We start from the raw sequence: 25,291 nt of genomic DNA, 5'->3' as shown, positions 1-25,291 counted from the left end.
TCACAGGCTATTCTCATTCATTCACCTTAGGGACTACTCTCCTGACTTGTCTAGGAGAGAGTTTAAACGGAGTGAGTAAGGATTAGAGTGACAACCCTTACTTTGAGCGTTGTTGTGGTGCCTAGACACTTTGTGCGACAACACGCCTTTTACTTCTTGTTGATTTTTCTTTGTATAGTTGCTTATAGCTCAAGGGTTAGAGCTTGCTTTGTATGATGTAGCAGTTGTATTACCCCTTTAAGATGAGTCAATTTATCGCTCATTGGGGTCAAGGGTTCCTTCCTTTGATGGAATGGAGCAACATGTGCTCGGGAATTGGGCGATGGCCATGAGTGAGGTAGAGCTCATGCTAGGCTTTTTCCCATGTGCTAATCTTTATGTCCATGACCATCTTTTGTATTTTGATTTTTCTTTCTTTCATTAGTTGTGGCCATGATATGCTCTTTCCGTTTCTTTTAGCTACATAAACCACCCAGGGCTAAGTTTTTGGGCCTTATCCAAGGTATGCGGACATATGAGAGCGAAATCCCAAAGAACCAATGACAAGTTGAACCCGAAGAATGGAGGTGAGATATGGGTTTGTAATGTAAGATGGAAAGTGTTAATTATGACATATATGAAGATGGAACTTCGCTATCTCAATCAGGGCTTCTTAATTAGTGCCCCTTCAATACCCAAAGGGCCTTAAGTGAGTTCCAACTAGACTAGGATTGAAGATTAACCCCCCAAGTAATGTAACAACCTATCTATAATATAGAGAACACAAGAATATTAGCATGCATACGATGCATACATATGATAGTTACATATGCATGTATCGCATGCACCGCATTAGTATTTATATACTAAATTAACTATAAGTATTAAATATCATGACACTCCTTCAAATAGAAGTTATATTCACCCATCAACACCCATATTGCTTAATGCATCATGATTAATGGGCAAATACCAATGATATAAATTTAAAATGTATAACGTAAAAATAATTATAAAGAGATAGATGTTAAAAATTAAGCTAATCTTAAAAGATGGTTATATAATTATATATCTTAGAATATTAATAAATTAATAAAATGATAAAAAAATAAATTAAAGATAAGGTACCTAGTATGAACCTAGGACCTTTATATTAAAAACAAACAAAAAAGAATATTAAACCAAAACTCATAATACATATCAATATACCTTTAAAAAGAAATACATATCACGTGACATGGGAAGGGTGTCACCATAAGGAGAAGCGGTGGGTTGCTGGTGGAGGGGGCAGCCACCGCCAAGAAACAACATATAGGGGGCAGGGAACAGTTTTGGAGGGGTATCAAGAACCAAGGGAAGAGACATACTGAAGAGGGGCTTAATTTATAAACTGGAGTTACCAACAGAAGGAGAACCTTGTTGTTCTGAGGTTTCTGGGCACAGGGGAACAATCTACTTCAATTGAGAAGCTTATTGGACTGAGTATCGAGGTTATGCTCAGTTTGGCTGGGTGGTTTCGGTCTTTTGGTAACAGAAGCGGGAGCAGTTTGAGGCATCATCAACCACATGAATACAGGTAGGTACCCCATACCAAACTGAGTAATTTAGTTATATGAATGTTGGTTAAGTCATTTAAACTGCAAGCAGATTTGAAGAAAACACATATTATGTTTTAGAGCTTTACATTTCTGGTTAAATGACTCAGAGCCTTACATTTTGGTATCAGAGCTCAGGTTAAAACCCTTTTGACCTCATAGGCCCTACGCATTGTATAAATTTCTGTGTACTCGGATGTACAGCCCGCGGATTCATTGGAAGGTTCGTTCACCGCATTTTTTAACCGACATCTGTTATCTTTTGGTTTTGTCGGTAGACACTTTGGGCTTTCCCTGCGTAAACCTGTTTTCTTTTCATTCTGGGCATTCTTTGCAATTGTCAAATGCTCTTCCTTTGCAGCGTCCACTATTCGTCTGGCCGTTTCATTAAACTATAACCTATGTCCCTATTTTTTGTGCATTTGATAGTGGGTCCCTCTTGATATATATACGCTAGTTACATCTCAAATTATCCCTTCTATGCATTGATTCTTAAAGATTGTTGTCTAGCCCATCTGCACGTTTCCCACTTGTGATTTTCCTTCTCTATGCTGAATGGTACAAGCGGTCCCTTCTCTGCAATGGTTAAAACATCGCTATACAAGCTGGTTCATATTTGTCGGAATGTATGTATGCTGGGCAAATATTTGCAAGACGTCACTGTGGTTTCAATGATGCGTGTGCTCCTACGAGAGAATATATATATCATATGTACAGTGTGTTGATTTTCTGGGAAGTTCAAAATATGTATTTACCATTTTGACTAAATGAGTTCTACATAATTAATTTTATATAATTATTGTTATTTTTTAAAAAGCCAATGCATAAAATAATTTGGATTCTATAAAATTAATTGATATTAATTAAATATTTATGTATTATGATTTAATAATTTTTTTCATCATTGTCATAATATTATGATGTAGATTTATTTTGCGGGATTAGCTAGGAAATAATATGATTATGGCATTCAGGGGTTATCATAGGTAAGCGTATGAGATACAACCCATGACTAAGCAAGGATATTGGAAATACCAATATGCAATAGCAAACTGGGAAAACACATGGGTTAAGATTATAATCAGTTGCTGACAATTAATTTAAATATAATCAAGTTGGTAGTTTAATCTCCAAATATCAACAAGGAGGGAATAATGGTCATACTAATGACTCAAATCTCAAATAGGCTTAGGTAGACATGTTAAAGAAACAACACAATGTCATAATTTATGTTTAAGCCCTCACCAAAAGAAACCTCCCACTTCAAAGGGCATTCCAGGCGCTCTCTTACTAGTAAGACCTGCCTAGTAAGTAAAAATAGCAAAATACTAAACCCGTTTGTAAATGTGAAATTGCAAAAACTATATGTTAAATCCGAATGTATACCTCAAATTTTTTACAAATTTTATTATGTATACAGGAAACATTACAATGGTAAGGACATATGAGCGACGACGACGTGATCAGGCAGCATCACCGTCATTAATACCACCACCGTCGTCATCACCATCTCCATCGCCACCACCATCATCATCTCCCTCATTACCAGCATCAACACCAATCGCTCCAGCACCAGAGTTGACTGTGATAATGCATTCATTAGAAGCCTTATTGGAAACATTAAAAGGGTCAACAATGGCTAAGACCAAAGAAGAACCTCAACCCTTAGCAACCAATTCAGTGGAACCAAAGAATTTTGAGTATAAAAGATCAAAGGAAGATATTTCTAGGGAGCTTCAGAAAATTAAACTCCCAGAATTTTCAGGAGGTCGAGCTGGAGAATGTGCTGAGGCATGGCTAGAAGGAACGAACAAATGTTTTAAATTAAGAGAATACTCTTCTTCTGCAAAAACAAAAATCACTGTATTTCAATTAAAGGAAAGTGTCTTGATTTGGTGGGGAAATCTAGAAAAACAACTACACCTCACAATGGATAATGTTCCTTGGGAATTGTTCGAGGAAAGATTTTGTGCGAAGTATTTACCTCCATATTTTCAAGAACAAGAAGCCGGAGCCTTTCATACATTAGTTCAAGGTAATAAAACAGTGGAGGAATACGAGATAAGGTTTATGGAGCTTGTGAAATACATTCACTACTTAGATTCTGATGAACATCAGGCTGAACGCTTCATATTTGGGTTAAATCCTCGCATCAGGGCCTTGGTGAGGATGTGGAAACCATCATCAGTAGCTGAGGCGGTAGAATGTGGCCGTTATGCAGAAGAACATCTAGGAATCAAAAAGGATGTCGGGCCAACAAAACCTTTACAATTAGGGTTTTCAGGAAAGACTCCCCGAAATTTCTTCAGGGGAGGTAGCTCAAGACCACCTTATGGTAATAGATTTATCCCAAGAAATGTAGGAACAAGAGCTTCCATGGCAGTTAATACTATAGCCGCTGAATCATCAAACACAAGTCCATGGAAATCCCGTGGAACTGCTAATAGAGGAAGAAATTCAAGAGGAAGCAGCATGAGAGGACGAAGCTCTTTATCTAGAAATTCACAGTATGATTCAAGAGGACCGACCCAGGTTAATTGTTGGGGATGTGGAGGACCACATTTTCAACGTGATTGTCCAGAAACTTCATCAAGTATATTGCATAGGACTGGAAAGGAACCAATACCAAATACCCAAGGCAATCATAGAATTCATGCATTAGTCAACAACAATCAAGCAGCACATCAATCCACTGTAGTGGAATCTTCAGGTATTATTAATGGTATAAAACTCAAAATCTTATTTGATACTGGTGCCACAAATAGTTTTATTTCGTCATATGCATTAAACAAATGTGGGTTGGTAGCTCGCAGACAAAATGATTTCAGACAAGTAGAAATGGCCTTAGGGAACTTCAATCCGTAGACTTAAGTGTGGATCAATACAAAATTGACCTAGGGGTCTGTTTGACTAAATTGAAAGTTTATGTCACAACCTTAGGGACTTATGATCTTGTCATAGGTATGGATTGGCTAAAAGCTCATCAAGCTTGGGTAGACTGTTATGGGAAAAAAATTCTAGGTATAAATGATGAAGGAGAAGCGATCCAAATTCAAGGTATCAAGAGAAAAATATCTTTACGCTGCATATCTGCAATGAAAATGAAGCGTTGCTTAAGGAAAGAGTGTCAGGCTTATATAATTCAGGAAGTAAGTAAAGAAAAAGGGCCATCCTTAGAACAATATTTGGTATTAGCCGAATTTCCAGATGTATTTCCAAAGGAATTACCAGGATTACCCCCCGAAAGAGAGCTAGACCTCACAATAGAATTGAAACCTGGTACTCAACCAATCTCTAAAACACCTTATAGAATGACAGCTCCGGAACTTCAAGAATTACAAATTCAATTGAAGAAACTATTGAATATAGGACATATTCAACCCAGTATATCACCTTGGGGTGCTCCTGTAATTTTTGTCAAGAAGAAAGATGGATCCTTAAGATTATGCATAGATTATCAGGACTTAAATCGAGCTACAGTAAAGAATCGTTATCCTATGCCTCGAATTGATGACCTCTTCGATCAAATGAAAGGAGCTGCTGTCTTTTCAAAAATTGATCTTCGATCAGGCTATCATCAGCTAAGGATTTCCGAAAGCGATATTTCGAAGACTGCATTCCGAACACGCTTTGGGCATTATGAATTTACTGTGGTACCATTTGGATTAACTAATGCACCAGCAGTATTCATGAATCTTATGAACAACGTTTTTCGCAAATATCTTGATCAATTTGTACAAGTCTTTTTAGATGATATTCTCATCTACTCTAAGAATGAGGAAGAGCATGAAGACCATTTACGGATAGTATTATCCTGTCTCAGAGAACACCAGTTATACGGAAAGTTATCCAAGTGTTCGTTCTTTCAGAAAAAAGATTCATTACTTAGGTCATATCATATCCGGTGAAGGGATCTCAGTAGACCCTGAGAAGGTAAAAGCAATCATGGAATGGCCAATACCGAAAAACGCACATGAAGTACGAAGCTTTATGGGTTTAGCCGGTTACTACCGAAGATTTGTGGAAGGATTCTCCAAAATTGCAAAGCCGATTACAACCCTTCAACGTAAAGGTGTTAAGTATGAATGGACTGAGGAATGTAATAAAACATTCTCTGAACTCAAAAGACTACTGACCAATGCACCAATCTTAAGAGTCCCTGATATGGACAAAGATTTTACAGTATGTACTGATGCATCCAAACATGGGTTAGGTGCAGTATTAATGCAGGATAGAGGAGTAATAGCGTATGTCTCAAGAAAGTTAAAGCCTCATGAAGAACTCTACGCTACTCACGATTTAGAGTTAGCCGTTGTAGTACTAGCTTTAAAAATTTGGAGACACTATCTAGTGGGGCGAAGTTTTACACTTAAAAGCGACCATCAAAGTCTACAATATTTGTTCACCCAAAGAGACTTAAATGCTAGACAAAGATGATGGAGTGAATTCCTAAGTGAATATGACTTTGGAATATCATATATTAAAGGAAAAGAAAATGTAGTAGCAGATGCTTTAAGCAAAAGACCACGGATATTCTCCCTCATACCTATCAAAGTAGACTTAAGGCAACGAGTACTAGAACATCTCATAAAAGATAGCTGGTATTTAAAGGTAAGATCTAGTCTTGATAGTAAAAAGCCAAAAGAATCTAAGTTTGAAGGATATGAACTAGAAGATGATGGAATCTTACGATTTCATGGAAGGATGTATATTCCTGATAATAGGGATCTTCGAGACACCATCCTTAAGGAAGCCCACAAAGCAGTATATTGTGCACATCCTGGAGTAAAGAAAATGTATACGGATACCAAGAAACTCTTCTTCTGGTCGGGCATGAAACGTGATATTGTTCAATTCGTTGCAAGATGTTTGGAATGTCAACAAGTAAAAGCAGATCATTGTCATCCAGTGGGTCTCTTACAACCTCATGACATTCCTATGACCAAATGGGAGATCATTTCTATGGATTTCATCACTGGGCTACCTCTTATTTCTCAAAGACACAATGCCATTCTGGTAGTAGTGGATAAATTAACGAAAAGCGCCCATTTCATTCCCATAAGAGATACTTACGAAGTTGCTGATGTAGCTCGAGTATTCATAAACGAAATTATCAGATTTCATGGAGTACCTAAGAAGATTATATCAGATAGAGATTCACGATTTACTTCAAGGTTTTGGTTTTGCATGAAGTCAGCCTTAGGAACTCAATTAAATTTAAGCACAGCTTATCATCCTGAAACTGATGGGCAAACAGAAAGGGTAAATCAAGTACTTGAAGATATGTTGAGGATGTATGTTATGGATCAGCAATCGCACTGGAAAAAGTATTTATCCTTAGTCGAATTTGCATACAATAACAGTTATCACAGTTCAATCGGAATGCCTCCATTTGAAGCATTATACGGTAGACCTTGCAGAACACCGTTAAGTTGGGACAAATTAGAAGATCGAGTGATAGTAGGGCCAGAATTAATCCAAGAAATGGAAGAGCAGGTAAAACAAATTAGACAGTGGTTAAAAGAAGCACAGGATAGACAAAAGAGTTATGCTGATGCTCACAGAACTGATAGGAAGTATGAAGTAGGGGATTAGGTTTTCATCCGCATCAAACCGAATAAAAGTACTATTCGATTCGGAAAAAGGGACAAAATTATCACCCCAATTTATTGGACCATTTAAAGTCATGGAAAGAGTTGGACCTGTCGCCTATTGTCTTGCACTGCCACTTCACTTGCATAAAGTTCATAATGTATTTCATGTATCTGTATTAAGGCATTACATAGCTGACCAATCTCATAACCTTCAATGGAAGGAACTGCAGGTATCAGACGAAGGAATCATATCGGTCGAACCATTACGTATACTGGAACGTAGAGTTTGACAGCTCAGGAATCATCTGGTAGACCAAGTTAAGGTCCAGTGGGACAAGTATAGTCTTGGATCAGCTACTTGGGAAGATACAGAGATCATATGTCAAAAATACCCCAACTTGTGTCAATTTTGAAGAACTTTAAACCATGTTTTGTATATATTTACTTTACTTTAAATCAGAGACTCAGAACCATTTTAGAATGACCATATATAAACATGAACTTTTATGACATGATATCTGTTTAATTCCGCTAGTACATGGATACCAAGACGGAATATGTTATTGATCTTACTCAATTTTAGTTATCAGGGTAAAGTTTAAATATTTGAGTAATTTTGCTGCTGATGAAAATTAAGATATTATAATTTTGTTTCATTTATGCATATCAATATGATTGATGAGATAGAAATCAAAGAATGATTACATTTTAATATGAAAGCTAATGACATGAATAGAATATGGCAAAGTATGTTATATTGTAGTTGACATGTATGAATTATACATAAGCTATTTGTTTTTGAATATGTTAATGCACATTTTATAAATGCATAGACAAGTGTTTATGATTGCAGATAATATCGTTACCAAAATGACCACGTGATGACAGAAACTTCAGAACAATTAAGGATCAAAGAGATTCCATGATAGGGTATTAACCCTGATTCTATTGGGAGGGATGGAGGTGTTGCCCACCGTTTATCCTCCGAACCCTGGAGTCATGGGAGGACTATGCGAATCACGCTCCCCTAGACGTGTGATGATGACTGTCGGATGCCTACTGGGAATTAGGTCGGTATAGCCGATGCTGCCATCCTTAGAGTTTATGAATGGTTAGGTCAGTATAACTGACGCCATGGCATACTCCAGTAGAGGACGGATAGGATGGGGGCGGAAGAGATTAGGAAGGATAGGATGATTTTGTAATAGCTTGGGAACCTGATTGAAGTAAGGCATGATCATTAAAGTTATAAACCTAAAAGTATTCAAAACACCAATTTTATAGTGTCCTCACATTAAGTAATAATTTAACCTCGATACACAATCCTAAGAAGAATGTACTAATTGCTATCATAAGTATTCATATAAGATAAAAACTCTAACTTCGGGACGAAGTTTTCTAAAGGGGGGTGTATGTAATGACCTATCTATAATATAGAGAACACAAGAATATTAGCATGCATACGATGCATGCATATGATAGCTACATATGCATGTATCGCATGCACCGCACTAGTATTTATATACTAAATTAACTATAAGTATTAAATATCATGACACTATTTCAAATAGAAGATATATTCACCCACTAACACCCATATTGCTTAATGCATCATGATTAATGGGCAAATACCAATGATATAAATTTAAAATGTATAACGTAAAAATAATTATAAAGAGATAGATGCTAAAAATTAAGCTAATCTTAAAAGATGGTTATATAATTATATATCTTAGAATATTAATAAATTAATAAAATGATAAAAAAAAAATTAAAGATAAGGTACCTAGTATGAACCTAGGACCTTTATATTAAAAACAAACAAAAAAGAATATTTAACCAAAACTCATAATACATATCAATATACCTTTAAAAGGAAATACATATCATGTGACATGGGAAGGGTGTCACCATAAGGAGAAGCGGTGGGTTGCTGGTGGAGGGGGCGGCCACCACCAAGAAACAACATATAGGGGGCAGGGAACAGTTTTGGAGGGGCATCGAGAGCAGAAGAAAGAACCAAGGGAAGAGACATACTGAAGAGGGGCGTACTTTATAAGCCGGAGTTACCAACAAAAGGAGAGCCTTGTTGTTCTGAGGTTTTTGGGCACGGGGGAATAGTCTGCTTCAATTGAGAAGCTTACTGGATTGAGTATCGAGGTTATGCTCAGTTTGGCTGGGTGGTTTCGGTCTTTTGGTAACAGAAGCGGAAGCAGCTTGAGGCATCATCAACCGCAGGAATATAGGTAGGTACTCCATACCAAACTGAGTAATTTAGTTATATGAATGTTGGTTAAGTCATTTAAGTTGCAAGCAGATTTGAAGAAAACACATATCATGTTTTAGAGCTTTACATTTCTGGTTAAATGACTCAGAGCCTTACAAGTAAGGTGAGAGAACAAGGTCATGGTCAAGGTCTATCAATCTTCTAGATCACCCCATAATACATACTAAATGCCCAAATGGAAAAAACAAACAAGTATAAGCACGCGATTGCAAAATGATAAAAAAAAGCTGCGGAGGAGCACCCCTCTCCCGTAACTCCCGCTCCTGAAGCACACTCTGAATGGAAGCATTTAGGGAGTGACCCTAGGAGCACGCTCCTGAATCTTTTCCATTTGGGACTGATTTTCAGGAGCACGCTCCTGCAAAAGAATTATGCTCCCTAGCTTTTCTTCGCAAAAAAAATTTTACTCTACTGTTTAACACCGCTGTAAAAGTATGTGACAAAGCTAGTGAGAAGGAAAAGGGTTGGAACAACAAATTTTACATGCTCCTGTTGTAACACAACTTACACTAGTTCATATACTTGTGTAAGAGAGCATCTCTACAAGATTATGCCATGTGATGAAAATAAGATTGTATGAGTCAAAACTTGTGATCAAGTGCTAGCAAAAGATAGGAACATATACAAAATAATACCTAGCCACAATTCAATTCCCTCATACAAACAAAGGGTTCTTTCCAAGGAAAAAAACCCTAAATTAACATAACTTCTACCGTCAAATCTTCTTCCTAATGAACGGTCCAGATTGACTACAAAATTACAATATTTTACAAGGCAATTTTCTCAAAAAATTCCTTTCACGGGTGCTGCCACCGAACCCCTGCTGGGGGGGCTCAAAGGTAGTGGGGGGGAAGCCCCCCCACACCCTCTGCCATGGACTAGGATTCAAACACGACCAAAACAAGACCTCTAAATCAGGGAGATAATCAGGTTCCAGACCCAACATGATGAGAATCAAGATGTTGTAACTTGTGGACCTGTGGTTGATGAAGATTATAACTACTAGATGATTGATGTTATATGGTTTAATCCATGTTTTTATGCTTTTTATAACTAATTCATCATTCTACATGCTTTTGTTGCGTATATGCATCAAAATTTATGAAAATATATATTATTTAAAAATCGCTCTCGACCCAGAAGCTTTTGAAAATTGTTGCTCCCCGCTCCCACTTCCACTCTTGCTTCTAAGCAACCTTGGATCAAAGTACATTTTGAATGACAATCCACCTTCATCCAAGTGCTAGTGCCAGTGGGTGAGAAGCACATTACCAATGTTGCACACATCGCGATCGGGATTTAATCGGCGCCGGGAAAAAATCGGAAAAATCGTTAAAATCGGGAAAAAATCGGGAAAAAATCGGAAAAAATCGTTTGGCACAAAAATATTCATTTTTTTTCATTTTTTTTCAATTTTTTTAATATCTAAACCATCTACAACATAAAATAAATACATTGACACATAAATATGATAAAAAAACTAATATATAAGATGTTCAATATCATTTCTAGCGCTAAAATCACACATAACATTGAATCATGTCCTGAATAGTAAGTCCTGAGTCCCAAGTCCAACTCAGCCTCAAAATATCAACAAAAAATATGATAATGTATCTCATCATGTCATAATGTCATATACAATAAAATGAAAGTCTAATCCTATTGATTTCCTCTGCCCCTCTTGCGAGAATATGGCACAGCTTTCTCTTTCCCTCTAGATGTAGAAGCTGGTGCCTGTGGTGGTGGAAATGGCAGTGGAGTCTGACGTGCTCTAGAAGCTGAAGAACTAGTAGTAGCAGCTACAAGAGGCTGAGGTGGACGGAGACCACGTCCTCTACTGGTGGTAGTGGTAGCCCGGGTAGCCCGGGTAGGCGGTGTCACCTCCTCCTCCTGCTCCTCCAACTCCTCCTCCTCCTGCTCCTGCTCCTGCTCCTGCTCCTCCTCCTCCTCCTCCTCCTCCCCCTCCTCCTCCCCCTCATCCTGCACTAACCAATCCTCAGTGGGATCCATGAGAGGCCTCTCGGTCTCAACCCTCCATTCAGCAGTGGTGTCAATCCCATCCAATGAGATGGCTTCCGTATCAGGTGTCTTCTCTAGTTGTTTCACCCACAATCGAAGATTGTAGTAGACATAGACCATGTCATTAAGTCTATGGGACTCCAACCTGTACAAAGTTCATGAAATAATAAATTAATAATTAATATTATAAAAAAAATATTGTTTAAAACTTTAATGAATTCAAAAATTTATTTGGAAATTTGCAATATTTTAAATGTTTAAGTGTTAACCTATTGCGCTTCTTGTTGTGTATTTTTTCAAATACACTCCAATTGCGCTCACATCCCGAGGAGCTGCATGTTTGGCTGAGGATGCGCACGGCAAGATTTTGCAAAAGGGGTACTCTGCCACCATACATCTTCCACCATGCGTCTACAACAAAATTACAAAGAAAATTTTAAATAAACATAAGAAAAAAATGGAATTTGAAGAAACAATGAAATTTGAAACAAAGTTACAAAGTACATACTACAAACTAAAAAATACCTGGGATTTTAACCGTCCTATCATTGATAGCCATCTCAAAGCCAAATGTGCCACCTGACAACTTATATTGCTCAATTTGTCTAGAGACCTCCATACGTTCTTCTGGAGTTTTCACCATCTTCTGGACACAGGTTAATAATCCTTCCACGACCTCAACATCAAAATTAAACCCACATGCATAAGAAAATGCAGGGTTCAGGAAAAGGCCAGCAGCATGAATGGGACGATGGAGTGTGTTGTTCCATCGCTCATCAATGACCTTCCATAGAAGGAGTTGTCTCTGGAACCCATCATCTCCCTTGTCATCATAGTAGGACCGAATGGCTTCTTTGGCCCTATCCATGGCTTCATACAAATAGCCCATTGCGGGCTTCTCACCATCTACCAACCGAAGAACCTTTACCAAAGGTTCTGTGACAGCGCACACCTCCTGCACTCCCGCCCAGAAGTCTTCTTGGTATGAAACAAGTCTGCAGACGGCCTCTCCTTCTGGTTTGCGGCTCATTGGCGAAGAACGCCACTCCTCTGAAACAAACATTCTCTTCAAATCCCACATAGAATTCAAGAGGGATTGAAGAGATATGAAACTCGTCGCAAACCGTGTAATGGCGGGGCGCACCAACTCTTTGTTGTTGGTGCATTTTCTCATCAAGCTAAGCACAGATGTGTGATTGTAAATAAATTTTGTGATGGTTTTTGATGAGTCAACAGCCTCTTTGACAAAGGGAATTTTCCCTATGTCCTCTAACATCAAATCAATACAATGGGCAGCACAAGGTGTCCAAAATAAAGTAGGATGCCTGTCCATAAGCAATCTACCAGCAGCAACATAATTTGCAGCGTTGTCCGTTATGACTTGGACAACATTTTCTGCACCCACCTCCAAAATAAACACATCCAGCAAATCACATAAATTTTTTGCATCTTTGATTTGATGAGTTGCATCAACAGATTTGATAAACATAGTCCCCAAGGGACAACTAACCAAGAAGTTTATAAGGGTTCTCCCCTTTTGGTCAGTCCAACCATCTGACATAACAGTGCATCCTGTTTGTGCCCATGATGCCCTAAAATCCTCCAATCTTTGGGTGCAGTCACGCTTTTCATCTTGAAGAAGCCGGCCTCTGAAATCATGAAGAGAAGGGAGTTTGTACCCCGGGCCAACACTGGCAACAGCATCAAGAGTAGGTTGGAAAAATGGATTATTCCTTATAATGCTGAAAGGAATATCACTCCAGAGGAGAAATTTTGTCATCAACTTGTCAGCTTTTTCTTTTTCAGTTCTTTTCATCATTGAACCGATAGTTGGTTGTGAACCAGGTGTGGTTCGAGGAACAAAATATGATGATGCAGCAAACGGATTGACTGACGCTGCAGTAGAACCTGTGCCACTTGGCCCACTTCCTTCAACTGACCTTCTTAGTTGCCTTTTGAGTTCTTCTTTGGCGTCTCTAGTGTGCTCTAATTCTCCCAATGCTCTCATGGCTTTTTGGATAATTTCAGCATTTGTCTTTAGACAGGGCCCCACATCACGTCTAGGGATTTGTGCAAGGTGGAACTTCAACCTGTACACCCCCCGAATATTTCCTTTCCACACAACTTGCAAATCAAGTTTTGTCTATCATTCGGAGTTTTAGGGTCACCATATTCCCAGAAAGGATCCAATTTCCTTGGCATGTTTGTTTTTGAATTTTGAATTTGCAAACCTATGGAAAAATAAGGATTAGGAAATAGGAATTTAGGATTACATAAATGATAATAGTAAATAGTAAATACAAATTACAATTTAGCATTTGCAAAATTACAAGCTAATTATTTCCAAAATCCCAATTTGAATTTCTAAACCCAAAAAACAATGAAAAATCAAAAAAAATAAACAATGTTTAAAGAAAATGAGAAAATAAAAATCAAAAATTGGTTCTCATAGTCATAACAAATAACCCATCCCAAATCAATGAAAAATTTCTAAAAATTCTTTAAAAACAATGAAAAACAAAGTTTTTAGAGAACCAAAACAAAAAAAAATTAATCTACATACCTGGTTTATGGACAAATTCGCGATCTTGGCTTGGATTCCTCCTAAAATCGGCTCCCACAAGCGACGGCAACCCTCTCCCTCCCTTCTTCTCCTTCTCCTCCTTCTCCTCCGCGGCGGACTGCTGAATGAATAAACAAAAAATCGATTTTACATATAAAACCCCCGCTGCCCGCGCCTCCCGCGATTTTTTCCTTAAAAATCGCGATTTTTTCGAAAAAATCGCGATTTTTTAAAAAATCGCGATTTTTTCGATAAAAATCGTTAAAAAAAATTTCCGCCGATTTTTTGGATAAAAATCGCGATTTGAATCGGCATTTTGAAAAAATCGCGATTTTCCGATTTTATCGCGATTAAATCGCGATGTGTGCAACACTGCACATTACTAATGCAAATGGTAGAGATACATGGCATATCATCAACTAATGGTTGTTGGCAAGGGTTGTTGGTTGTCTGGCTGACCAACTGGCTGTCAAGTGTAGGAGAAAAGTTTTCTTCTATGGGTTTACCCATTTTGGTGAGTAACATGTCGAAAATGAACCTTTCCTAATTGAACCTTATTGTATGTTTTTCATGCATAAAACTAAGCATGTAATTATTTTGATTTGGTAAGCAAGATATAAGCTAGATAAAAAAATGGATCAACAGACCTATTGAATTTCCTATCGGTTGATTGAAGAGATTCAAAAGCATTATTAATATAAAGAGAAGTAAAATGATTAAAGCTTTTACCTTCCCTCAAGGAGATCGATTCTTGAAATAAAAAGTAGCTTTAGTGGTGTTACCTATGGTAGTGACAACATCATTTTTACAAGGGGTGGTTTGAAGAGCCTTTCCTCTGTAGTTTTGAGAAGCTCTTGAGTTTAATCTTCTAAAACATCATTATTATTGGGAATCCACTCGCTATGATATCATTTTTATAAGGGGTGGTTTGAAGAGATTTTCCTCTATAGTTTTGGGAGTTCTTTAGTGTGATCTTCTAGACATTGTTATTCTTAGGAACCCACTTGCGATGGAAACATCATTTTCATAAAAGGTGGTTTGAAGAGTCTTTCCTTGGTTTTGAGAGGCTCTTTACTCTTATCTCTTAGAACATTATTATTCTTGGGAACCCACTTGACATGACCTTTTCTTACCTTCGGTGTTTTCCTCCCTTGTTGTTGCTAACCATTCTGATTTTTATTATTGATGCCTTGCGGAGATAACTCCTTTGCAATCTCATTTGTACTTGAGGATTTTTCAAAAGATTTAGTCTAGTTAGTGTCCAAACCTTTATTTGATGATGAGAGCACTGTTACCCATCCAAGTGGGTAACCCCTTGGATAATATTTTTTGTTTAGCTTGCTAACCAATACCTATGATGATCCATAGATAGGTTGAAATTGGGTAGCATCGGGAGGTACTCTCACACGCCCTTGGTGCTAGACTTGTGAGAGAGAAACACCCACAAAGGATGATGTGTGGGCATTGCACCTAAAGTTTGGGTTTTGGACCCAAAGGAGTGGGCTTGGAACCCAAGGAAAAACATTTATAAATCTAATTTAATTACAAGGCAACTTAAGGGTCAAGTCGGCTTAGTGCGTCTAGCAAGGCCAAGAGACACGACCCTCGGGGTTATAAGGGACAAGGAGCATAAAGGACAATTCTCTCGTGAGTGAGAAAGGGCAGCAAAAGGAGTCATAACCAAGGAAGAGGAGGCCGAGTAGGACAACTAAGTTTCTGTGGTCATAGAGGACGCTGAGTAGGGCTGGAAGGCATCTACTGTTGGAGAAAAAACTGGTCGCAGACAACCAAAGGAGTCCGCAACCAAGGAAAAAAGGCCACAGGCCTTGTGGAAGACTGTTCTTTGGAGGGCCGAGGATGAAACAAGGAGGCCACAGGCCTGGTTGGGAAGGACAAAAAATCCGTTGAGCTTGCTGAGGGCCAAAAACGAAGACTGAAAGGTGCAATTGTGTGGCAGCGAGGGCTAAAAGGATAAGCCAAGACATAAAGAGCTATCTGAGTATGGTAAGGACTGACAGAGGGCTGCTGTGCATAGAAAAGGAGGTCTGTTTGCTATAACAAGGAAGAAAAGCCTACTAGGTAAGCTAATTTGTGTTTGGTAATTTAATGTGGCCTATAAAAGCCCTAGTAGTGCTACAACTGTGTGATTTAAGTGTTGTAGGTGTGTAAGTGTTGGGGAGGAAAGGCTTAGAGTACAAAGGCTCAGTCGAAGGTATTTGGTCAAAGGACAAACTTGCATTTGTACAAGGATATCAAGGGCCATTATCCCTAGTACAGGAGCCATGTGATATTCTTATTAAAGGAATTGTAAGAAACAAGTTGGGCATATATACAGTGTGTACTATACTTTGATTTGATTGCTGGTGTAATTTCCGCTGTGCAAAATTGTTTGAAGTTAGGCACTGCTAGTGTGTTTATATTTCTAGTTAAGACATAGACCAGACCTGGGGTACATGGATTTCTAATAGATAATGAGCCTCAAAGGCCTTCAATCCATGCTTTGATCAATGCTTTATTTCATTTGGATTACTCATTAGATGAAGGTGGGTCATCTATAATTATTAGTAAGGTACATTAACCGTTTTTTTGTAATAAAGTGCTTTCACATAATGTTTTAGGGCATTCTAGTATGGATCATAGGTTGAATTGGATGAATGACCGCATTTGATTGTATTCTTGTTCCCGTGCTTCACCTTGGTGGTTATCCTTTTCCCCTAGTCTAGTTTGGCCTTCCTTGAGGCTTTTCTTTCTATTGTTTAGGAGTGGTACAAATAAGATGAACTGATTGATGTTGCATGTCCATAACAATCCATGCTTAGCACATTCCATCGCTCCCTTATATCCATGTCCCATTTTTGTGTTGATTTGAATTGTTCTAGGGTAATTTTCTCTTAGGGTTTCTAAAACTAGCAAGAGTTATTACCTTTCCAATGCAATAGAGACAAATACACACTCATACCATAGATATTTACATCACAGTAGATATCTCCTATGTATGCAAGAATTCCACTGTAATTTTAATACTTCAATCAGAGCATAGTACTTCAGGGCTAACTGCCCAATAACAGTGAGTATATCCAAACCATTAACCCTTCAACAGTGCCGATTTAATAGATTTTTAACCAGTACAGTTCTAGCTATGTTGTATCAAGTCTGCTACAACTAGTTATTACTACTAGGCTATTACATGCTTACTGCGCAAGGTCAATGAGGTTCTTGATCACCGTCTACGGAATTGATTGCTGATTTCTGAAATCCTTCCTCACTGATTTTAGATTGACTCGCTGTTTCAGATCTGAAATTTGTCCTTGCAACCTTGGCTTGCGGCCCTTGTGGCTCTGGCTTGTGGCCCTGCAGCCTTAGCCTGCAGACCTGCAACCCTCGTCCCTGCAGTATGCTGATAGCATTGTCAAACTGCCAATAATGCTGCCCAAAACATTGTATTGAGTAGAGACTCTACATAATTACCTTCCCTTCCTTTGAAGGGAACTCGCTGACTAGATAATTACCACATAAAGCTATTTTTTGTCCCAGAATAGATCTGAATTAGAAAGTGTTGCAATAAGATAGTTTTGATAACAAGATAATCCACCAGACCAAGCCAGAGTTGCTCCAATTTCTATGATGTGCCAAAAACAAGAAAAGATGTGGTGTCTAGGTAGGGTGGGATTAGCTCCACTGAAACTAGATGTAATGATTAGCTAGGGTGGGATAACCTCCACTGAAACTAATCAAAGAGAAGGGGCTTTAAAACCTTCAGAGCCTCAGGCTCAAGAAAATCAGAGATATTCCAATCCAAATTGATTCCAACTCTCCTCTATTTGTATATTTCGTCATGGGATTTTTCAAATGTGAGGGGTTGCAAGTGTTGTTGAAAATGTAGCGAGCAAGGTCTTTTGGCTTGTGCCTTAGCCAATGAAGACCTCGAGTTGTCCTCATGAGTTAGACTTTAGTTAAAATGAGTTATGTCCAGTTCACTAGAATAATAATCAAATAAGCGTGCGCAGAGTTGGAGCTTCAGTTAAGTGGAGTCTTCATTAGTTTGACTACAGAACAAGGTGGCTGTTAGTAGTTCAGTTAGAGCGAGATAGTCTTCAGTCTTGATTGAACGAAGAGTGAGTTAGATCTCTATTGTTGTTTAGAGAGAGCACAAGTTAACAACTCTAGTAATGATTGGAAGGAGAGTGAGTAACACTCTCAGTTAAATTGCTATCAGAGTTCGAGTTCTAAATTAAGCTGGGCCTCCTTGCATGGATCGAAGTTTTCCTATAAAAGAAGGATTATTCATTGTTTTGTGAGACAGAGAAGCTCACAAGTTTGTGAGAAAGAGCCTTACTTGTGGAGCGCAGGAATTGTGTCTTAAACAATAGAAGGCACAAGTGTGCTATAATTTAGGAGAATTAGTTGTGCACAAGTTGTGTGGAGCTGGGGTCCTAAAAAATAGGAGCTCAAGTGTGCTAAGAAATAGGGCCAGAAGTGTGCTCGGAAATGGGAGATCATCACAAGGAATAAGGAGGCCAAGTGCAGAAGGAAGGAGGAGCAGAATTGAAACAAGACAACAAGGTTTGCAAAGCAAGTCAAGGAGGCAACAAAGGAAGAATTGTGTGTAGGAATTGAGATCAAGTAGTGATCAAGGCAGGGCAAGATCAATTGTATTAGCTAAGATTTGTGTGAGAACCATAATGGTTTCTCAAGAGAGACAAATTGCTTTGTAATAGATTCAATTGCTCCAAGGACAATCAATAAAATAATCACATCAAGCAAGCATGTTTTCCCTGTTGGGTTTCGTGAGAATACAAGTGTGTCAATATTTATGTGATGTGTTTTTATCTCTATGTTTTTATTCCACTGCTTATATGTTGTTAATAGGCTTTGTATCTTGGTGAAAGTTAACTAGTTTCAATTTAGAATTATTCATTTAAGTAGTTGTAGAGTTTCATGGAAATTTAACATGGTATTAGCACAAAGCTCAGTATAAAGACCAACACTAGATTGACCAATTAGTAGATAGCGTAAACCAAGCAGAAGGCTTGTGCTAGAGTTTGAAGAGCAAAGTAATTCTTTGGATAACAGTATGGCGTTCCAAGGACTAAGGTCAGATCACAGTTTAGAGGGAGCCTTGAATTTATGCGCATGGAAGGAGCGAATATCAATGGTGTTGGAAGACAGTGGGGTGCTAGAGTTTGTGAAGTAGAAAATAGTGCCACCTATAGATGCCCAACAATTGGCTTAGCATAACAATAATGACATCAAGGCGGGGAGGATCATTCTTGAGGGGATCAAAGACCATATTATCCCTCATCTCCATGAGAAGAAGACAACATATGAGATGTTTAAAGCCATCTTAGATTTGTCTCAGGGTTCTAGTGATGGCAAGAAGTTTGCTCTCAAAGAGAAGCGAAGAAGTATCCTGATGAGCAAAGGAGAGCCCATCATCACACATCTTTCAAATTTTACTCAGGTTCAGGATGAGCTAGGTGGTATGGGCGAGACTATAGCAAAAAAAGACCTTGTGACTCTTGCACTTCTAGGACTTCATAATTCTTGGTATAGTTTCCAGGATGCAATAAGTGGCAGAGAAAATATTCCCAATTGGGAAAGGTTATGGAGTGACTGTGTTCAAGAAGAAATCTAGAGAGGGATGAGAGCTGGTAGAGAAGCTCCAACAGAGGATGAGGAGAACTTTGCCCTAGCAGGTAAAGGTAGCAGAGCTAATGGAAAGAAGGGCAAAGGAGAGGCCGAGTCCAGTCAGAAGGGCAAGAAGAAGATGAAGGATTTGACGAAGATCAAGTGCTTCCATTGCCATGAGTTCGAACACTATGCCACTAAGTGTCCTAATCGAAAGGAGTCCAGTAAGGATCATGTCGCTGCATTAATGGAGGTAGATGCATTTTCTGTCCAGTTCGAGAAAGATTTCTCATTGATAACTTGCATGGAAAACTCAATAGACAACAATGTATGGTATATTGATTCAGGAGCATCCTTCCACATGATTGGGAACAAGAAGTATTTTAGCCACCTGAAGGAGAAGGACATGCAGTTTTAGATTGAGCTAGGAGATGATGGCATGTATGCAACTAGAGGAGTTGGTACTATCAATTTTCAAAGGGAGTCAAGTAATCCTCTCCATCTCAGAGATGTCCTCTATGTTCCAGGCTTGAAGCAAAATCTTGTTTCAGTAGCTACCCTTGAGGACAAGGGTTATGATGTCATCTTCAGCAGAGGTAAGGCTTACCTCCAACACTTAGCTTTTGGATGTAAGAAGCAGATAGGTGTGAGGATGAAGAATCTCTACAAGTTCCAGGTAGAGACAGGTGTAGCCTTGAGCAACAAGGTAGGAAGTGCGTAGAGTAGAGAAGTGATGGTTGAGGAGAGCAGAGCTCTGAGGGAGTCCTTAGAGTAAGATCAGGTTAGAGTACTTGAGAAGAAGCTACTCAAGAAGGAGCCTCAACTAGTATCTCAGTTTGAGTCTCGGCTAGTTGACAGTTAGATCGACCAGCAAGATGATGAGGAGCAAAGCCTAGGGCGAGTGGAGGCAACCACTCAGTTAATGACTCCCAGTATAGGGAGAGTTTAAGCCAAGTGGGAAGAAGAGTTGTTTGGGGAGAATTAGAAGAGAGTTGGACCTCCTAGTACCAACTTTAGACAAAGTAAGCAACCACAAAGATACACGAGGTACATGGCACTTATGACTGAGGTGATAAACTCACAGAACATGGTTGGAAAGAACAGATCTTCAGATCAGATTCCACGGTAGAAAGCAGGTAAGTCTTCTAATTCAGAGGGAGCAGCTGCAGCAACAAAGAATGTGGTAGTGTTGAAGACAGATCCAGGAGGAAGAGGTTCTTCCAGAAGTACCTTCCTCGCTAAGAGGGAGTGTTGAAAATGTAGCGAGCAAGGCATTTTGGGTTATGCCTTAGCCAGTGAAGACCTCAAGTTGTCCTCATGAGTTAGACTTTAGTTAGGATGAGTTATTTACAGTGTATTGGAATAATCATCAAGTTAGCATGCGTAGAGTTGGAGCTTTAGTTAAGTGGAGTCTTCATTAGTTTGACTATAGAACAAGGTGGCAGTTAGTAGTTCAATTAGAGCGAGTTAGTCTTCAATCTTGATTGAAGGAAGAGCAAGTTAGATCTCTAGTGTTGATTGGAGAGAGCACAAGTTAACAACTCCAGTGATGATTGGAAGGAGAGCGAGTAACACTCTTAGTTAACTTGCTATTAGAGCTCGAGTTCTAAATTAAGCTGGGCCTCCTTGCATGGATCGAAGTTTGCCTATAAAAGAAGGACGAAGGCACAAGGATTATTCATTGTTTTGTGCACAAGGTTGTGAGATAAAGAAACTCACGAGTTTGTGAGAGAGAGCCTTGATTGTGGAGTGCCATAATTGTGTCCTAAATAATAGGAGGCACAAGTGCACTAGAATTTAGGAGAATTGGTTGTGTGTAGGTTGTGTGGAGTTGGGGTCCTAAAAAATAGGAGCTCAAGTGCGCTAAGAAATAGGGCCAGAAGTGCGCTAGGAAATAGGAGATCAACGCAAGGAATAAGGAGGCCAAGTGCGCAAGGAAGGAGGAGCAAAATTGAAGCAAGATAGCAGGGTTTGCAGAGCAAGTCAAGGAGGCAACAAAGGAAGAATTGTGTGCAGGAACCAAGATCAAGTAGTGATCAAGGCAGGCTAAGATCAATTGTATTAGCTGAGATTTGTGTGAGAAGCAGAACGCTTTCTCAAGAGAGACAAATTGCTTTGTAATAGATTCAATTGCTCCAAGGGCAATCAATAAAATAGCCACATCAAGCAAGCAGGTTTTCCCTATTGGGTTTCCTAAGAATACAAGATTGTCAATATTTGTGTGATGTGTTTTTATCTCTATGTTTTTATTCCGCTACTTGTAAGTTGTTAAGAGGATCTATATCTTGGTGAAAGTTAACTAGTTTGAGTTTTCAGTTATTCATTTAAGTAGTTGCATAGTTTGGAAATTTAACAAGTGCAACCCCCAATTTGGGATTTTTTGCCTCAACCGACCCAAAATTTGCCCAATGTTGCCCTAAACATTGGATAATTGGGGTTTTTTTCCCTTTTTATCAAGACTATAGCCAATCGGGTTGGATAAGATATTCCGTCCCCCTTAGGGCAATTAATTAGAGAGGGACATTATAGTCCTCCCTTCCTGACATTGCTTGTCCTCAAGCAATTGCAAGTTTGGATGCTGCAAAGTTGCCCCCCTGCTTTCTAGAATGAGGACTTCTCATTCTTCAACTCCATTTGCAGATCAACAATTCTGTGTTCATATTATTCAGTCTTCATTTGCACAACCTCAAGACAAGCCTTGAGAAGCGTGACTCTCTCTCTACTACTACGGATTTCCATTTTGTACTATCCAGAGTAAGTGCATACTGTTGACCATCTTCAGCAACCCTTCTCATTTGATCCAAGCGAACTCTCACCTATTTTTCAAGACGCATAATCAGTGTTGCAGGGGAGCCCCCCCCCTTCGATCCCGCTCCCAATCCGCGCTCCGGGCGGGAGCGACTCGGGAGCAGGTCGGGAGCACGCTCCTTAAAATTTTTTTTGCTCCTTGCCTTTTCGGGAGCGTTTTGCCTTTTTTGCAATTTTTTTTCGTAATAATGTTCGAAATGCGATTTTTTTTGAAAGAAACAAATAATTTTTGAGTGGGGCAGCTTAATGATGAAGTCTATGGCCCTAGTATTGATATGCTATTCATGGTAATGTTAAATTATTAAAGTAAAAGGATGAAATTAATCTTCATTTTCATCCTTTTACTTAAATTTTTAACATTACCATGAAATGACTCATGATGTTTGAGAGTGGTTCCGACCTCATTGGATTTCATATGGAGAAAGTAGAATTTTAGATTTCATTCAAAATCCAGCAGACTTATCATTTTTTCAGGATTTCAGGATTGGGGGATTGCAATGTTTCCATTGAATTTTGTCATGTATTAGGGTATGGAACTCGTATTTAATCAAGAGCACCAATCCCTCTATGTACCTTGATGTTAGTGACATTGGTTGTCGAACTCCTCTATCATGACCTTCGTAAATATGTACGCATCACTCAAACAAAATCTTGACTTGACATGCTATGCTTTTTCTATCTTATGTTAATGCTTAGAGGGCGATATTAATGACAAAGATCCCTATACAGATACAGAGGTAATGACAAAGATACCTCTAGATATTAATGCTTAGAGGGTGATATTAATGACAAAAATCCTGATTTTCCAGCAAGACTAAAAAATTAGACATTTCTCGTGGTGGCAAGAGGCCTAAGCATAAGAAATAGATAATATATTTACTTCTCTTTTCTAGTTTCTAGTACTTTTTATAACTATTGACTCTTTCATATTTATTATGATATTTTTTTAAACAATATATGACAATTTAAGTTTGAAGTTGGCAATTATAACTCATTAGGAATGAATTATGAATATGATGCTTCATGAAAGTTGAAAGTTGTTTCATTTCATTTCATTTCATGTTAGATATTATTTGTTGTAATGGTTACACTTAGCTTACAAGTACAACTTTGGTGATCAATGATGATAAATGTTATATATTGAATTTTGAAAGCTTGAAACTTTAAGATTGATGAATCATGAGAATCAATATGTTGTATGTTACTACGTTACTAACTTGTGGACGTGGTTGATGAAGATTATAACTTCTAGGTGATTGTTGTTATATGGTTCAATCTATGTTTTTTATGTTTTTTATATCTAATTCATTATTCTATGTGTTTTTGTTGACATATATGTATCAAAATATAAAAAATATATATATTATATAAAAAATGCTCCGGGATTCACTCCCAAACCGGGAGCTTCTGAAAATGTCGCTCCCGCTCCTGTTTTCGCTCGCACTCCCCGCTTTCGCTCCCGCTCCCAAGTAACACTGCGCATAATCTTCTGCTTATATGGCTAAGCTGAAGCACTAGCCTGTTGCAATTGCTTTGTTGTCTCCCTTATTTTAATAAGAAGAGAACTTTGAACCTGCTTTGCCTTAATAGATTCTGATACAAGCCTGTTATTGTACTCACCTCTCTCTGTTATCTGCTGAAGTAACTGTTGATTTTGAGTTTGCATATCTTCATATGCTTGCTCAATAGTCTCAATCTCAGCTATATAGGCTTCTCCTTCTTTATTTTTAGCTTTCAGAGCTTCAGTGAGTCTTAATACGTCCTTCTTTGCATCATGAAGCTTTTTCCTTGAGTCAGCTAACTCAGCTGCATCAACAGCTCGTCTCTTTTGGTAGAGTGCCTCAACTTCGTTGGCTATTTTGACCAGCAATTCCAAACTGTGTACATCAAGGGCCCACTTTAAGTTATGCACCTGTGCCCAATCCTTTCCTTCTGCCTGCCTTGCTTCCATGGCATCCAAGTCCATGTAATTCTGCTGTTATGTATAGGATCCTTCTGAACAGTTTATGATTATGAAAGTTGTAATCCTAACATTATGTAACCTCATATGATAGGTTTTCCTGGACTGAACATTAAATATCTTGTACCTGATACCAGTTGACCTGTCCCAACAATGGTTACCCAATCCTGGCCCAATTGCATACCGCTCTTGTCATCCGTATATCATATATTCTTCTGCACACCCATCCCATCCATTAAGAGAACCTTGAACAAGATTCCAACCCTCAGCTTGTCTTTGCCACCCAAAGGCACCATTATGGGCAGGGTTCCCATCTCCATTGTCCCACATATGATATATAATTCCAGTGTTAACCATATCTACCAGAGGCCTCAGTCCTCTGAATAAGGGTGGACTTGCATGCTGTTGTCCAATATTATGGAAGACTCCAGGTGGATGATCACCCAATTGATGGTGAAATGGAATAAAAAAGTTACTTGACCCAGGTTCCTGAGCCTGTGAGTTCCAATTTCTGACAATCTCATTGAACTTACCTCTATTAAAAGAGGCATTCGTGTTCCAGTTAGCTCTTCCTTGATCCTTAGAAGTTTAGAACGATGCCCCTCTTCACAACCATAATCATATGGACACAAAACAGAAGGATTGTCAATCCCTAGTACAGAAGGCCGAAAATGAAAAGTTGTACATTGTTGTACAGGAGGTCCAACTGACCTAGAATTTGAGGTAAAATGAAACCAGCCTAGCTTAATAGTAATCATCTTATCTGAATGATACCAAGTATTAGGCCCATTATTAGACACTTAGGAATTGCCTGAAGTGAAAGGCTGCTTGGAATAGTGATCAACATTAGAAGCATCA

General features: G+C 38.6%; 2 protein-coding genes across 5 annotated transcripts in view; one reads left to right on the top strand and one right to left on the bottom strand.

Moving 5' to 3' along the window:
- Window positions 1-25,291, top strand: part of LOC149205951 (uncharacterized) — a 166,711-nt gene that overhangs the window by 58,318 nt on the left and 83,102 nt on the right. The gene's annotated exons all lie outside the window — the stretch shown is intronic.
- LOC149205952 (uncharacterized) lies at window positions 10,925-24,439 on the bottom strand. The gene is made up of 4 exons (XM_089396184.1): window positions 23,993-24,439; window positions 12,000-12,879; window positions 11,744-11,885; window positions 10,925-11,619 (listed from the first exon to the last, which is right to left on the bottom strand). The coding sequence occupies exons 1-4, from the start codon at window positions 24,437-24,439 to the stop codon at window positions 11,115-11,117; spliced, it is 1,974 nt and encodes a 657-aa protein (XP_089252310.1). The 3' UTR covers window positions 10,925-11,114.

Source organism: Pinus tabuliformis, chromosome 1_2 (assembly GCF_031772625.1).
Source record: "Pinus tabuliformis cultivar Carrire ecotype Pingquan chromosome 1_2, CPIR1, whole genome shotgun sequence".
In the NCBI taxonomy this organism is placed as follows: Eukaryota; Viridiplantae; Streptophyta; class Pinopsida; order Pinales; family Pinaceae; genus Pinus; species Pinus tabuliformis.
Note: the sequence above shows the minus strand (reverse complement) of the source record. Positions and strands in the feature narration are given on the sequence as shown.

Coding starts and splice junctions, on each gene's coding strand:
- LOC149205952 (XM_089396184.1), bottom strand. CDS start 24,439: ATGGACTTGGATGCCATGGAAGCAAGGCAGGCAGAAGGAAAGGATTGG. Junction 12,880..23,992: donor CAACAAAGCAATTGCAACAG/GCTAGTGCTTCA, acceptor TTTATTTTGGAG/GTGGGTGCAGAAAATGTTGT. Junction 11,886..11,999: donor TAGGACGGTTAAAATCCCAG/GTATTTTTTAGT, acceptor ATTTTGTTGTAG/ACGCATGGTGGAAGATGTAT.